Here is a 17053-nt window from a genome sequence, read left to right as displayed (position 1 = left end):
GCAGCCCAGGCCGTATGTATGAGAAGCCCTGAGGAAGGAATCCACCTATGTTCTAGACATGACATTAGGGAATTTAGCTAGAAAGTCATAGTTCTCTCACTGGGAAAGGAAATGGCAGCCCACTCCAGTAGTCTTGCCTGGAAAATCCCATGACAGAGGTGCCTGGCGGGCTATAGTCCATGGGGTCACAGAACAGTCGGGCAGCACGGAAGCGCCTGAGCACGTCTTATTTCTTCCCACCCGGGCAGCTCAGTAGACCTGCACTAAGCGCATCCTGGGCAGCGGGGGCCTGGCCCCTGCTGGGCCACAGAGGTGGAGAGGCTGGCACATCAGCCCCCTTGGAGCTCGCGGTCTGGAGAGAACACAAGGAGCTCATAGCTCGTTTTTCCAGGGAGGAAGAGGAATTCAGAGAGGCGGGGAGACTTGTTTAAGGCTAGAGAGTTAGCAAGGATTGGAACTGGGATATTTAATCTGGTCTCATCCCAAAGCTACTGTGTGATGTCAGTTTTCAACGTGCTGGGACACGTGACCCAGAGACGATGGGGCGTCACAGCCTGAGATGTTGACAGATGTCCTGCAGAAGATGTGCTGATGCTGCTGGTGGGTAGAGAGGTCAGGGAGCGATTTACGGGCTGGGAGTCATTTACTCAGGACTACTACTCATCTCACAGATGCTTGAGAGGGGCCACCATGCCTCTTTGAAGCGCACTTTCTCCATCTGCTGGCAGGAAGGTCAAGGTCTGTTAGAGCTGTAGCAAGACATCAGGTGTGAGGGTTTGGGGCTCTGCAGACCAAGGCTAAGATTATCTGTTTTGATATCTGTATGACAGACTAAGGCTTTTGCCCACAAAGTGCTCCCGAGAATGGCTCATGTCTCTGTCTTTAGGGGCAATTATTTAGCTTTTACAAACATTTTAATAGTCTCTCAGCTGCCTTCAAAGATTTAAGACTTCAGAAAATAACAGAGCTTTGGGGAAGGAAAAAAACATATTACATCATTTGACTTGTATAGCTTAGAGGTAATAATTTCTAAGGTGTTAAGGAAAGACATAGAATATACAATACTTAAGAGCAGGCAGGTTGACATCAGACTTGAATCCTTCTCATAACATCTTTAGGAACATGTATATTTATATGGATATATGTATAACTGAGAAGCTTCCCAGATGGCTCAGGGATAAAGAATCCACCTGCCAGCAAGGAGACATGGGTTTGATCCCTGGGTCGGGAAGATCCTCTGGAGAAGGAAATGGCAACCCACTCCAGTATTCTTGCCTGGAGAATCCCATGGACAGAGGAGCCTGGTGGGCTACAGTCCATGGGGTCACAAAGAGTCGGACACAATTGAATGACTGAATACACATGTATAACTAAACCACTTTGCTGCACACCTGAAATTAACACAACATTGTAAATCAACTATATTTCAATAAAAAATTTTTAAATAAAAATACAATTCTCACTTCTGTCAGAAAAACTGATGATTGTATTAAAAGCTATTAAAATAGAAAACAAAACAACTCCAGTATTTTCTGGTAGAAATTACAAGAGAATAGAAAAGCACTTTGTACTGAGGTGTCAGGGGACCCTTCTTTTAGATCCAGCTTTGCCACTAAAGAAGTCATCTTGGGTAAGTCTCTTTATCTTTGAGCCCCAGCTTCCTTCTCAGAGAAAAAAGGGTTTGACTGGATCTAGCCTTCCACGCATAGCACCCCAAGATTTGCAGGGGCTGTGACTCACAAGGGGACTGGGCCAGGTGCCCCACGGGGGAGGCGTGGATCCCTGAGAACAGCCGCAAAGAGCAGCCAGCAGCTGTTACGCCATCTCTCCCGCAGTCTGTGTCACTGCGGCTGCGCGCAGTCTGGCTGAGCCGCTCCGTCTGGAGGGAAGGCCCTGTGCGGACTCACCAATCCGCGTGCAGGGGCCCGTTTTCCTTCAGCATAAAGCCCTTGGAAGAGAATGGCCATGGGAGAATCCTTAGGGGTATGTGGGTAGAATTCAGAAGGCCCGTGAACTTGCACTAGTCTGTTAGCTCTGTATTGCTCCATGCCAAACAAGCCCAGAACTTACCAGCTTAAGCAATAAATATCTAGTATCCTATGGTTTCCATGGGGCAGGAATAGCTTAGCTGGCTGGCTGTGGCTCAAGGCTTCTCACGAGGCATCAGTCAAGCTGCTGGGCTGGGCTGTGGTTTCATGCGAAGGCCCCAGAGGAGGCTGCGTTCTCTCGAGTTCACTCGTGCAGTTGTCGGCAGGCCTCAGGCCCTTGAGCTGTAGGCCGCTCACAGACCTGCCTTCCCATGTCCTAGCCCTCTCCCCAGGGGAGTGATCCAAGCCAGAGTTAGAGGGCCTGCTCTGCCCTGAACTGGGTCCCTCTCAGATAGACCCAGGACCTGGGGCTCCTGGCTGCAGTGCCGCAAAGCTTGTACCTGGACACACCTCTGTTTGAGTTAATAATACAAAGAAACTATATGCAACTAAAAATAACTGTGTGCGTGTGTAATTGGGGCAAATTCTGGACCAAAAAGATTCAAAAAGACAAAAAACAAACCAAACAAACAAGAACAACCCAATTGCCATTTCTGAGAAGCTGGGAGCAGGCGTGTAAGAGGGTGCTGTGCCTGCTCCCTGGACTCAGCACCACAAAGGGGTGGGCAAGCTACGCAAGCCACCCATCTGGCCCAACCCCTGGACACACCCCTTCCCTCACTCCATGTAATGCACCAGTCCCCAACCGTTTTGGCCCCAGGGACGGGTTTCGTGGAAGCCAATTTTCCATGGATGGGGTGGGGGATGGTTCAAATGGGGTCATGTTAGCAATGAGAGTGATGGGGAGCAACAGATGAAGCTTCAGCCAGCTCACCCGCTGCTCACCTTCTGCTGTGACCCCGTTCCTAACAGGCCACAGACTGGTACCCATCCTCAGTCTGGGGGTTGAGGACCCCAATATAAGGAGAAGTGATGCTCACCCCTCCTCGGGAAGCAAGCAAGGGAGGATATTGGATATTGCTTGTTTTTGTTCCCTCTTGCAGTCGGCACAGGAGCCCTAGTAAAATTTTGCCTGAATTTCTTGTTTGGCTTCTAGTCAACTTCCTCCAGGGAGAGCCAAGAATCCTAGTTGGTATCACCCCCACCCGTAAATCCATATGTTGAAGAGTCAACCCCCTATGTGACTGCATTTAGAGCTAGGGCTCTTGAGGCATTACGGTTAAAGAAGTCATAGGGTAGGGTCCTAACCCAAGAAGACTGGTGGTCCAGAAGAAGAGGGGGCAAAGGGTGCTCTTTTCCTTCCTGCACACACCAAGGAAAGGTCACGGGAGCGCCCGGTGAGAAGGCGGCCGCCTGCAGGCCGGGAACCGACTGTGCTGGCACCCTGAGCTGACATCCAGCCTCCAGAACCGAGAAAGTGAATTTCTGCTGGGTAAGCCACTCAGTCTGTGGTATTTTGTTATGGCAGCCCAAGCAGACTAAAACAGAGAGCATGACCAAGAGGGAAGGAACAGTCTTTCTGTAACCTGATCTCAGGAGGGATACCAGCCATCGCTTCTACCATATGCTATTCATCAGAAGTGAGCCAGGAGACCTTCCTGGTGGTCCAGTGGTTAAGACTCTGTGCTTCCAATGCAGGGGGTGTGGGCTCAATATCTAGCTGGGGAACTAAGAAACCAAATGTCGAATGGCTTGGCTAAAAGAAAAAAAAATTATTTAAAAAGATTTTAAAAATATTTAAAAAAGGTGAGTCTGGAGTCAGTTTAAGTCCATTCAACTTTCTTTTTTTAATATAAATTTATTTTATTTATTTTTAATTTAAATTTATTTATTTAATTGGAGGCTAATTACTTTACAATATTGTTTTGGTTTTGCCATACATCAACAAGAATCCACCACGGGTGTACACGTGTTCCCCATCGTGAACCCCCCTCCCACCTCCCTCCCCATACCATCCCTCTGGGTCATCTCAGTGCACCAGCCCCAAGCATCCTGTATCCTGCATCAAACCTGGATTGGCGATTTGTTTCTTATATGATATTATACATGTTTCAATGCCATTCTCCCAATCATCCCTCTCCCTCTCCCACAGAGTCCAAAAGAATGTTCTATACATCTGTGTCTCTTTTGCTGTCTCACATACAGGGTTATCATTACTATCTTTCTAAATTCTATATGTGTTAGTATACTGTATTGGTGTTTTTCTTTCTGGCTTACTTCACTCTGTATAATAGGCTCCAGTTTCATCCACCTCATTAGAACTGATTCAAATGTATTATTTAACCTAGATGTCCATCATCAGCAGATGAATGGATAAGAAAGCTGTGGTACATATACACAATGGAGTATTACTCATCCATTCAACTTTCAAGGAGAGACATGGGACTACCAAGAGGTGGGGGGTCATAGAGGGTCATCCTTAGAAGCTGCCTACAACACTGGGAATAATTTACATCTTTACTTTGATTAACCTCTAACTGGACTTAGCATCACATTCAATTGTAAATGCAGACAACCAATCATGGCACCCCACTCCAGTACTCTTGCCTGGCAAATCCCATGGACGGAGGAGCCTGGTAGGCTGCAGTCCATGGGGTTGCTAAGAGTCGGACACGACAGAGCGACTTCCCTTTCACTTTTCACTTTCATGCATTGGAGAAGGAAATGGCAGCCCACTCCAGTGTTCTTGCCTGGAGAATCCCAGGGACGGGGGAGCCTGGTGGGCTGCCGTCTATGGGGTCGCACAGAGTCGGATATGACTGAAGTGACTTAGCAGCAGTAGCAGCAGTCACTACAGGATGAGAAGCACCTGCGATCTGGTAACCAATCACTGCTATTTTCATGCTGTTTTACAGTTGTGGCACATATCCCTGTTTACCACCACTCCAAAATATCAAAATTATGAGATCTACCGTGTTAGATCGTATTTAATCTACTAAAGCAGACATTCATTTTACTACACACTAAGACCAAAAAATACCTGGACGCACCATTTTCATTTCTGACCTTTTGCATTTTACTTTATGAAGTGTAAAACATTATTCTGAGAAACAATCTGTAGGTGTCACCAAACTGTCAAAGTATTGGTGGCATAAAATGTTTAGGAATCCTTAAGCAAGTGGCTCTGCAAGTATGGTCCTGGGAACAGCAGCATTAACTTGCCCTGGGAATTACTCTGACACACAGATGATCAAACCTCCTCCCAGATCCAATAAGAAATGCTGGGGGTGGGGCTAGTAATCCCCAGGTTAACAGGCCCTCTAGATGACTGGTGCGCTCTGCAGGCTGAGACCCACTGGTCTAGAGTCTTTCATTCAGAGTTTGCATTTCCAATAAGCTCCCTGATGAAATTAGTCTGGGGACCACTTTTTGAGAGCAGTGCTCTTGACTAAAACATAAACCATCTTGACTATTAGCTGGATATCTGTTAACCAAGTCTCCTTTGGTGCCACTAACTAGTCTATTGTTCATGACAAGTTAACCCTTCAGAGTTTATTCATATGTTAACTAGAACAATAACAAAAAATATCTGCCAACTTTCAGAAGTTGCTGTGAGAACTGGAAATAATCTATCTGCAGTACTTGGCACGGTGCCTGGAATGTAATGGAAGCTCAAAAAAGCAAATGTCATTAGTCACATTATGTTTATTACCATTTAAAATTCTTACCAAACCCCAGCTTTGCCTAGCAGGGTTTAACAGTAGGAGAGAAGAGGTATGCGAGCAGTTCCACAAAAGGAAAATCTCGAGATGCTGCTGGAGACCCAGCTGCAAAGAGGGCTGGGTTGGCAAAGCAAGCATTCCTCCTGTGTTCCTAACACTACAGAAGAGTGAACAGTCTGAGGGAGAGCAGTGACTGGCCCAAGGTCACACAGCCTGCATAGTGCAGGGCACGAATCACCCAAGGCTTCCCCCCGCCCACACGGCCTCTTGACCTCTGGTCATGAGATGTGCCCCTTCAGGACACTGGGGGGATATGCAGGGTCCAGAGGAGTCAAGGGTTGCTGGCTTGGCTGGGGTATGATGTCACCAAGAAGCTTCCCAAGCTTCTCCTTGGGAAGTCCTAAAACAGAAAAATGACCATCCACCTGCACACCTCCATTGGGGGGTTCATGGGCACACCTAACCTCCTTCACAGACTCCACACCCTGGCCCTTCTCTCCCACACAGCCAGGTGAAAAAGAGGTGCTTCAGAGTTTACCTGTTTGGTCAGGTGTAACATTTTTCTTTTGCTTTTGGGGTGGGCCCGGTGCAAAGGTAAGCTAAGCCCTTCCAAGAGTACATGCTGAGTGAATACTTGTTTTCCTCCATGAGACTAAAAGGTGGTGATGAAAGACTTCAAATCAAACCCCATTACGGGGACTTCCATGAGACCAGAATGGCGATGAGGGAATACTGAAGATCTAACTTCATCTCAGGGACTGAAACTTTAGCCACCACACTGACGGTAAGGGAGAGTTCCAAATGGAGACAAATGTTTCTGACTCTGACAGACAGGGTGGCATGCACGACCCTCCCTCAGACTTCGTGACAGCATAGGAGACAGCCAGCCTGGAGCGCTGGGCTGACGTGCATCTCCGCCAGCCTCCCAGCGCTTCGCGGTGCACTTCACTCGTCTCTTAGCTGTTCCTCCTGAGTCTTCTCATGGTTCTAACGAGTGAGGGACACACGGTGAGGACATGTCAGAAGAGGCGAGAGACGGCGGGAGAGATTTAAAGCGGCCTGGGGAGGAAGACCTCCCTTTAATAGCTCTCAGCAGTTACTTTTGTGAACATTCCTCTCGGGTAAACAAGTTCCTGCTCCTTCATGGAGCACAACATACTCAGATCTGATGATGCTCTCAGACACTGGGCCAGCCTTTTTGTCTGACAAGATCTGTGCTCTGGAAAACCAAGTTCATTCCAGCTTTTGTCCCATGAGAGCCCATGTTGGGTCAGGATGCCATCTGTCTCCCTCATGAAATATGCAGAAAATGAATCCCCAACAAGAACTGCAAGCTTACATCACTACAGTGAATGGCAGTGCAAAATTAAGGACGTTGAGGGCTGCTGGAAAACAAACTCTTGGGTAAAAATGGAAAAGTTCTGTCAAGAGATACGTTTTCTCTGTTTCTTTCCTATTCTCTACTAATAAGAGGATCTATTGATGTTAGAGGGAAAGGCATCATTGTGGAAAGCTCTGAGAGAAAACTTCTATCTTTTCTATTCATGAAATTCACTCTATTGGTTGGGTCTGTTCACTTCTGTAACCCCGTACCTACAGAGCCCTCAGTGGGGGAAGAACTTTTCTTCCCCATTTTTCAGTGACTCCAAACTAACTCCCTGTGCTTGCCTCAGAGTGCCCAGCCTGGCTGCCGCCATGTTAGTCTCTTTAGTTGACAGACTCTCTTATCACATGGAGATGTCTGAAGGCAGATGTGTGCCTCCCAACTGAGTTTTCCTCAGCCTCTCCCTCTTAGTTTCTTTTTCTTCCTTTGAAAGTCAGTCTTTTTTCTTTCTGCTTCTCCCCTTCCTTTCACGTCGAGGATTAAGTGGTTGTGGGCTCTCCTTGTTGCTGAGGCTCACCCTCCCTAACCACAAGATGAACGCCATCTTTTCCCACTCCTTTGAAATGTGATGGGGCAGTTTCTCTTTCCTGCTTTCATTACAGTAGCAGAGACATGAGTGCTCACCAAATACCTGTGGCCTCTCCTATACCTCCCAGCATCATCTGACTAGTTCTAGTCAATGGATAGTGACAAAGTGACGCGAGTCTCTCCTAGGCTGAGGCAGCAAAGAGCTGACATGCCTTCTTCATCCCTCTCTTCTTTTGCTGCAGTGACCTTGTGAAGCAAAGGTCACAAAGGTGGTACTGACCCAATGGAGGGACCAGATTTCCACATCGCTGAACGGACTTGCACTGACCTGCTCCCCACAGGAGCAAGAATTAAACTTTTGCTGCACTAAGCCACTGAGATTTTTGAAAAGTTACCTCAGTCTAGTCAAGGCTATCTTAGCTAATACAATCCTCCTCTTTTGCTACCAGATCTTTCCCCTCTTCTTGCCCCAACATCAAGCCCCAACCCTTAATACCTGACTTGAATGCAAATACCATTTTGTGAATATTTTCTGAGTTGTCCCACTTGAAAATTCATTGCTCATGTTTTCATGTCTCCACAGAGACCTGAGCTAGCATTTCACATGTGTCTGACCAATCCTTTAAAAATCCCTACTTTTACAGATGAAGTGACTCTGTTATAACATTGATCTCATTGTCTTTGATTGTTCATTTGTGCTTGTTTCTCTGAATGTTCATTTCTGTTTTTCTGTTTCCCATAATGGAAGCCCCTTGACAGCAAAGCCTTCCTACTCTGTCATGATTAGCAAACTTATCTTCACTCCTGAAGGACTGTAATTTAATTCCCGATGTGTCTCCAATTTTTTATCTTTTTTACACGAGGTCCTGCTTCAGGCCACCTAGGCTATCTCTGTCCACCTTGTACCTGAATTTGAGTTCTTGCCTGGCCTGTCCCTTGTGCCTTCAGTCCAGTCAGTTGCCAAAACTGGCAGATTTCACATATAAAATCTCTCTCTCATCTGCTTCTTCCTTTTAAATCCCAACCTACCACTTGAATTTTGGTCTTTGTGGTCTTTCTCAATGATCTCCTAGAAGCTTTCTTCACATCCACGTTAGGGGCTTCCATCAGATCAGCAGTTCCCAAACCCAGAACTGATGACTTTCTTTTGTCTATGTATGCAGTGGTTCTCTTCCATCTTTTGGTTTAAGCACAATTCCTGGCCTTTGTGAACCCCCACAATGGGGCCCAGATCTCACTGTCTCATCACACCGTCCAGCTTTCTGTCCTGGACCATGTGATGCTCTTCCAACTATTTAGTTGGGTCTAAAGAGATGGGAATACCAGACCACCTTACCTGCCCCCTGAGAAGCCTGTAGGCAGGACAAGAAGCAACAGTTAGAACCAGACATGGAACAATGGACTGGTTCAAAATTGGGAAAGGAATACGTCAAAGCTGTATATTATCACCCTGCTTATTTAAGTTATATGCAGAATACATAATGTGAAATGTCAGGCTGGATGAAGCTCAAGCTAGAATCAAGATTGCCGGGAGAAATATCAATAACCTCAGATATATAGAAGAAACCACCCTAATGACAGAAAGCAAAGAGGAACTAAAGAGTTTATTGATGAAGGTGAAAGAGGAGAATGTAAAAGCTTCCTTAGAACTCAACATTCAAAAAACTAAGATCATGGCATCCAGTCTCATCACTTCTTGGCAAATAGAAGGGGAAACAATGGAAACAGTGACAGACTTTATTTTCTTGGGCTCCAGAATCATTGTGAACGGTGACTGCAGCCATGAAAGAGGTTTGCTCCTTGGAAGAAAAGTTATGACAAACCTAGACATTTTCAATACTAAAAAGCAGAGACATCACTTTGTAGACAAAGGCCCATATAGTCAAACAAAGGTTTTTTCAGTAGTCATGTATGGCTATGAGAGCTGGACATAAAGAAGGTTGAGCACTGAAGAATTGATGGTTTTGAATTGGGGTGCTGTAGAAAATTCTTAAGGGCCCTGTGGACAGCAAGGAGATCAAACTAGTCAATTCGAAAGGAAATCATCCCTGAATACTCATTGGAAGAACAGATGCTAAAGCTGAAACTCCAATACTTTGGTCACTTGATGTAAAGAGTCAACTCATTGGAAAAGATCCTGATGCTGGGAAAGACTGAGGGCAGGAGGAGAAGGGGCAACAGAGGATGAGATGGTTTGTTGGCATTACAGACTCAATGGACATGAGTTTAAGCAAACTCAGGGAGACTGAAGACAGGGGAGCCTGGAATGTTACAGTCCATGGAGTCACAACTAAGCGACTCAACAAAAACAGCACGTTCCCGACTTTGCAAATTTATCCTCCTGGTTCCTGTCTTCCTGAAGGCCTTCATCCCTCTGCCTATTGAATCTCATTCATTCTGGATTCTGGAAGTTCTTCCTTTTATGCCAGGTTTGTGTGTTCCAGATTTATGCCCTTCACTACTGCATAGACCCTGGGCCTGTCACTGCATATTCCTCGTATAGTTCCTTCTATAATAGCTGCTATGTACCTACTCATTAAATATCAGCTATATTGAATGGAAAATAATTTTAATGTGTGTTACAAGCTTCCAAGTTTCTCCAAAATCCATGACAACAGGTCTAAACTGTATAGGAAATATTTTACAGGAAAGGAGTGAACATGTTCATTAGAACATTTTGTTGCTTTATGTCCCTGATGCATAAGAGGAAAAATATGTCCTCTTGAATCTCAAACATCTGGACATTGGCCTCTCAATAAATCATGGGGTCTGACACATTTTCCAGTGCAAGTTTACATTTGATTTTCATGTCACTTTGCCTAAAATGGTCACAGATTTTAGCTCTGATTTTTATCACTGCATATTTCCTTTGTTAGTTTAAAAAACCCTCAATACTGAGAACCTGGACACCTAACCTTGCCTTAAGAGGTAGAGTAAATAGCAAAATGTGAACCCCAAAGAGGTGGTGCAACAAAAAGTCTCCTAATGTTTACTGAAAGGATTAAATTTTTATAAATATTAGGTCATAAAGTCACTTCATTAGTTCCTGGGGTGGAGGATGTTTCCATTTTATAGGAAAATGAAGAATTTAATGCTAAAATCTAGATAGTTGCCATGCTATTGCTTAGAACTCATAAAATGGGTGCTAAAGTAGTCTTGTCTTCCTGTTTTTATTTTTTTTTTTTCCTGATCTAGGCAGAAAAAGTTGGCTTAAAGCTCAACATTCAGAAAACGAAGATCATGGCATCCGGTCCCATCACTTCATGGGCAATAGATGGGGAAACAGTGGAAACAGTGTCAGACTTTATTTTTCTGGGCTCCAAAATCACTGCAGATGGTGACTGCAGCCATGAAATTAAAAGACGCTTACTCCTTGGAAGGAAAGTTATGACCGACCTAGATAGCATATTCAAAAGCAGAGACATTACTTTGCCAACAAAGGTTCATCTAGTCAAGGCTATGGTTTTTCCTGTGGTCATATATGGATGTGAGAGTTGGACTGTGAAGAAAGCTGAGCACCGAAGAATTGATGCTTTTGAACTGTGGTGTTGGAGAAGACTCTTGAGAGTCCCTTGCACTGCAAGGAGATCCAACCAGTCCATTCTGAAGGAGATCAGCCCTGGGATTTCTTTGGAAGGAATGATGCTAAAGCTGAAACTCCAGTACTTTGGCCACCTCGTGTGAAGAGTTGACTCATTGGAAAAGACTCTGATGCTGGGAGGGATTGGGGGCAAGAGGAGAAGGGGATGACAGAGGATGAGACGGCTGGATGGGATCACTGACTCGATGGACATGTATCTCAGTGAACTCCAGGAGTTGGTGATGGACAGGGAGGCCTGGCATGCTGCGATTCATGGGGTCGCAAAGAGTCGGACATGACTGAGTGACTGATCTCATCTGATCTGATCTGAGGCAGTTACTCTAACATTAGCATTGGTTCATTATGAATAATGAATTTGGCATAGCAAAGAGTTGTTTGGCTAAAAATAATGATATAGATACATATATATATATTATATATATAATATATATATATATGCTAATTAGAAAACCAGGATACAAAAGGTTAGCAAGAGATTGTAAGAATTTTGAATTTATGAAGTAATGGAATCGGACTTCAGGTTAATATATCTTTGTCTTTTTTTCTGCAATTTATTGTGGTTTAGTATATGCTGTAGCCAAATACTGATGAAATCGTTTGTAACTTTAGGCAAAGGAATATGCTTGACAAAAGAAGTTTCATGAACCAAATAGCCCTGTCATTTATACAAATGGAGACAATGTTCTTCACTAGGATCAAAAACCAATTAGACAGCTTGGATGGATCTCAAGGGAATGATGCTGAGTGAAAAAGGACATTTGGAAAAGGTTACAAGCTGCACCATTCCATTTAAATAACATTTTTGAAATAACTAAATTATAGATATGGAGATTAGTGGTTGCCAGGGATTAGAGACTGGGAAGGAAGTGTGGGGAGAAGGTGGGTGTTGTTATGAAGGGGCAGCGAGTAGATGAATGGGGTGGTGGTTACATGAAGCTACACAGGTGATAAAACTGCACAGAACTACATACACACACACACACGCACACACACACACACACACGCCTGTGCCAAAATCTAAGTGTACTATAGTTACACAAGATGGTATCACTGGGAGAAAAGATTGTGTGAAAGGTACATGCCACCTCCTGTACATTTTTTTGGCAAATTCCTGTGAACTTATGATTATTTCAAAGTTAAAAGTTCTTAAACATCAGAATTTCCTTGTCACTTTAGAGAAGGGGCCTATGCAGGTCAGGCGGAAACCTAAGTGAGATGGCTGGGAAGGTGAGAACTGGCTGATGGCAGCTTCCAGCCATGGTGTGACTATGTGCCTGGAATTGCTGAGTCTTCTGAGTGCTGTTTTTAGAAAATGCCAGAAATTGAAAATTCAAATAAATATCTCTTGACTTTTATTGACAATTAATACAAACTGTTTGGAACACTCTATATAAAGTCAGACTAAAGACACTGGATGGCTGGATTCAGTAGGGTTGGATTCAGTCTTAATGACAGGAGCAAACTCAGCTTTAGGCCAGAGGTTAGGTTTGGCCTCCAGATGATTCACCCAGCCCTGCCCACCCCCAACTGCTCATCTCAATGTGTGGCTCAGGCTCCTCTGTGCTGACTTACAGCAGACTGAGAAGTGGGGATCAGGCCACTGATAAAAATGGTATGAGCACCCCCCAGTCACTGATACTTGGATTCTGGAGAATATGGATTTGACTATGGTTCTCCCTGCAGGCTCTGAGCAAGACCTCCACCCCCACCTCCTGAGCATGGTGCCTAGAAACAGCAGGTGCTCAGTTTGCCTTTTTAGAGGAGCTCATTTGTTCCCCCCAAGCTGTCTTAGTTTTTATTTTTAAAGCTAAATGAGATCTAAAAAAACTGAGAATATGACCTAGAATCTGGTATCCTATGCTAGAGTTTTCTGGAAGTGGATACAACGGCCTGATGAACACACAATTCGAATAGCACTCATAACCTCCATGTTGGTCTGAAGCCATGAATGTAAGCCTTCTGCTAATTGGTGCAAAGAGCAGAGAGAGGTGCTGATAGGTTATTCTGGATGTAGTGTTTGAAAGGCTTCATCATCTCTGCCCTTGCAAGAGTCCAGTCAACCCTTCTTCCCCACTGCCAACCGGGACAGCTGACTCGGCAGAATTGAGCAGCACAAAGCTAGCTGCCTGCCCTCTACCGCAATCACATCTGTCGTTGGATAACCTCCCACCTCCTGTCTGAAGCATAACGTACTGATCAGACTCTCTCCGTGTTAATTCTCTAGCAGACAGAGCACACCCAATTCCTTTAGGAAGGAGGTAAATAGAAAAACTCCAATTTTTAAAATTGAAATTCTAATTTAAAAAATTTTCAATCTTAAAATTTCATCTCTGGCCCAATTATACATTCTCAAAATTAAATTATGAATGATTCATCTGTACAATTTCTGTCCTCTTTTCTTCAAAAGCTTGCTGTCAAGAGTCCAGGGAATGTTTTCTAATCCTCCTTTAAAAAGCAGTATTTGCAAATAATTCATGATTATAGGTCAATAAAAGAGTCTTTTCCAGAATTCCCTGGTGGTCCAGGGTTTTGGACTCTGTGCTTTCACTGCTAAGGGCCTGGGTTCAATCCCTGTCAGAGAACTAAGATTCCATAAGCTGCATAGTGCAGCTGAAAAAAAAATCTTTTCCTATTTATTATGTTTTTTACCAAGCTTTACAATATGCAGATTTTTAAAGGGTTGGTTCTCAGCCTCAAAAATTATGCTAATAAGGTAAGAACAATAATTCATAGTATAGTCACTAATTTCTCTAAGGGGAAATATGCAGAGACCCTGGGCTCTATGTTTGTTTTCAACTAATTATCATGTATTTACTTTTCCATTAGTCCAATAATTTTTCTTTCAATTCAGAATTAAGCAATAAGACACTGAATTATATAAAGGCCTGTTTATCATAACAGACACACCCCGTCATTCCCCAGTCCTCTGATTTACAGCTCTTAAAATGCACAGCCAAGGGGCTGTCTGTATGCCCTTTTGTATTTAGACTCCATCATGCAGTCACCTCAATAACTTATGCATTCTCAGAAAGGCTACCTAGCAATTAACTCCAGTCTTTTCTAACTCACCATCTCATTATGTAAAGTGGATCTGAAGACAAACTTTATTAGCAACTTTCAATTCTAATTCCTTATTTCCCCCTGCCACTCCCACCCCTCCGAGTAATGTCAGTTTATGTGACCAAAATACTCTGGAAAATGGCAGTTAGAAAAAATCCACATTGGGCTGGCAGCACACTTAGTAATTGGTCTTTGCACTATGGGGCACCACCATAAATTGAGACTGTCATATTTCAGCTAAAGCGTGGGTTGCAATTCTTTATAGAAATAGAAACGAATTCTCCCCACCACACAACAGTTAACTATGTTTAAGAGGAATGAGTAAGTAGGAAAGCTATTGTTTTTCATTCTAAAGGTTAAAAAAAAAAACCCCACAAACTCAAAACCCTTTGTTAAAAGTTAAAGGAATTTACAGTATCGCTTCTCTAAACCCTACAAAAAGGTAGGAAGATTTCTTGCAGATTTCTTTCACGTGTGTGAAGTACATCAGCCAAAGAGCCGAAATGTGGTTTACTGTACTTGTCCTGACGGGAAAGAGAAACCCAGGTTGGCTGATGGAGCTAGAGGACAGGCAGCACCTGAATGTGTGAAACGCACAGACAGGGAGGCCCCCCATTGGGGCGGCTGACTTACCAACATCCGGATCCACCGCTTGAACTCTGGTCAACAGAGCCTTGGTGGCCGTGTTCTCATAGACACAGGCATTATAGTGGTCAGAGGAAAACACCGGGGGGTTATCGTTCACGTCCTCCAGGGTCAGACGGAGGTCGGATTGGCAGAATCGGCCGCCCCCGTCGGTGGCCCTGGCAACGAGGCTGTACGCAGGGACCCTCTCCCGGTCCAATGGAGCCAAAGTTTTTAACTCACCTGTGAAAATAAATGGCCTGGCTTTTCAAAACTGTCTTTCTTCAAAGAGCAGAGAATCAATTACATACAGAACCCGAGTGTAGGAAGGACTGCTGATATTTGGCTCAAGAGCTTCATACTTTGAAAAATAGAGCAAGTTCAAATTTTTTAAGCATCAGGGAAAAATTTATGGGATTCTGGATGCAACAAGAAACCAACAGCATGACTTTCAAAGGAATTAATTCCACCGTGAAGTCTCTTGTGTCAGGGATTCCTTCTTTTGGCAGGATGGAGAAGCTCCACACCTCTTTAAACCTCGCAAGAACTGCTCAGTTCTCTGATGGTCAATCAGGTCAATGGTCTTTATACCCAGAAGGGTTAGTCTCTCTGCTTCCAGACACTTAATCTTTTTTTAACCCCGTCTTCTAGAGGAAAACAAACAGTCCAAACAGGCTGGCTCCAGCAGAAAGAGGTTACAAAGGAGTCCTATCGTGCCCGGCAAATCCCACTTGCTGGGAGAGTGGAGGGCCAGCAGTTGTTGGGGGGAAGTCCCAGTGGGGGATAACTGAGGAGCCCAGAGCAGACATGCAGGAAGGGCATTTCATAACCATGGAGGGATTATTACTTTAATCACTGGAATAGCTACACTGGTCCTGGGTGTCAGTCCCTGTGGGGATTTCATTGCTACTTAAATTTCAATGGATAATGGCAATGAGCACAATGACAGACCTGAATAAATGCCGTTTGGTGAAAAGTCAGACTCATGAAATATTATTATGTACTCTTAGTAAAATTAGCAGATATCACTGGGAGCACGTCATCAGTACTTACAAAGCTGTTCTTCCTACAGCTTCCTGAAGGCAAGCAGTTCTCAACTACAGGCTGGATCATTTCCCCCTCCTCAAAAACATCCAGGGAGTTTTCAGTTGGGCATTCAGGACCCTCCAAGATCTGACCTAAAGTTATCTTTCCCACTACTTTTCTGGCGAGTCATCCTGTGGCTCCTCTGACCACTGACAGGGCTGTACACGGCATTTCCTGGAGGTGCTGTGCTCTCTGCCCACGCCGCGCCCGGGGGCGGCAGTGACCTGCTTGAGCCCCTAGAATCCTGGCTCAGTTCAAACGCCGGTTCTTCTTTACAAGCTTCCTCTTCCCTCTCATCAGAACATTAGCTGCTTTTTCCTCTGTGCTCAGACATAACTCTCTTGATATCTCTCTCAGGCACTCATGTCATTCTGTCTTTCATAACTATTATTATTTCTGTTATTATTATTACTGACTCACTGCTCTGTCTTCTCCACTGGGTTACAGTATTGCTCAGAGATGCTTTGAGGGCTTCATGTCAGAGTCTATCGCAAATATTCCATAAAGTGTTTTTAGATCCAGTAGTTAATAAATGCTAGCTATTCAATAAAAAAGTGCCAGGCCTCTATATCCAAGTAGTATATTGTTATGCAACTAAGCCCTTCGCAGTAAGATATAGCTGACATGGGAGTAGGTTATTGAGAAACCAATACCTTCTGGAAACTCAGTAGTTAGTGATTATTCACTGCAACCAATACAATGCTGGAAATATGCAAACTTTTTAATCATTACACTTCAATTCAAAATTGTCACTGGATGGGCCAAACAGCACTGTAATAATTTACCTCCATAGAAAATGTCTTTTCCTTAAGCTTTGGCCCTCAATGCGAGCATCTGCCTTCAGTGTACATAACCTTTCACCTTATAAACTTTACCTTAACATGGAAGCAAATCTGAGGTCTCACAACTAAGCAGAAATGATGAATAAAAGCCAGACAAGTGTGTTAATAAGCATAGGAACCCAAAAAGGGTTTCAACAAGGTGAAACTGTCCTTGCTGTGCACTGCTGGCTGGTTTGCATGGAAACCTGCATTTATGATATAATTCTATATATACACTTAACAGGGCAGCTGCTTTAACTCATGGATATGAGAAAGAGGAGAAGCAAACAGACACATCT

At 44.3% G+C, this 17053-nt stretch overlaps 1 protein-coding gene across 1 annotated transcript in view; it reads right to left on the bottom strand.

The window, feature by feature from the left end:
* FAT3 (FAT atypical cadherin 3) overlaps positions 1–17053 on the bottom strand; it is an 801278-nt gene that overhangs the window by 92931 nt on the left and 691294 nt on the right. The window contains 1 exon segment of the mRNA XM_027532628.1: positions 14857–15090. Within this exon segment, the coding sequence (XP_027388429.1) occupies positions 14857–15090 (234 nt within the window).

The sequence above is a fragment of the Bos indicus x Bos taurus genome, chromosome 29, assembly GCF_003369695.1.
Source record: "Bos indicus x Bos taurus breed Angus x Brahman F1 hybrid chromosome 29, Bos_hybrid_MaternalHap_v2.0, whole genome shotgun sequence".
NCBI classification, from domain to species: domain Eukaryota; kingdom Metazoa; phylum Chordata; class Mammalia; order Artiodactyla; family Bovidae; genus Bos; species Bos indicus x Bos taurus.
Note: the sequence above shows the minus strand (reverse complement) of the source record. Positions and strands in the feature narration are given on the sequence as shown.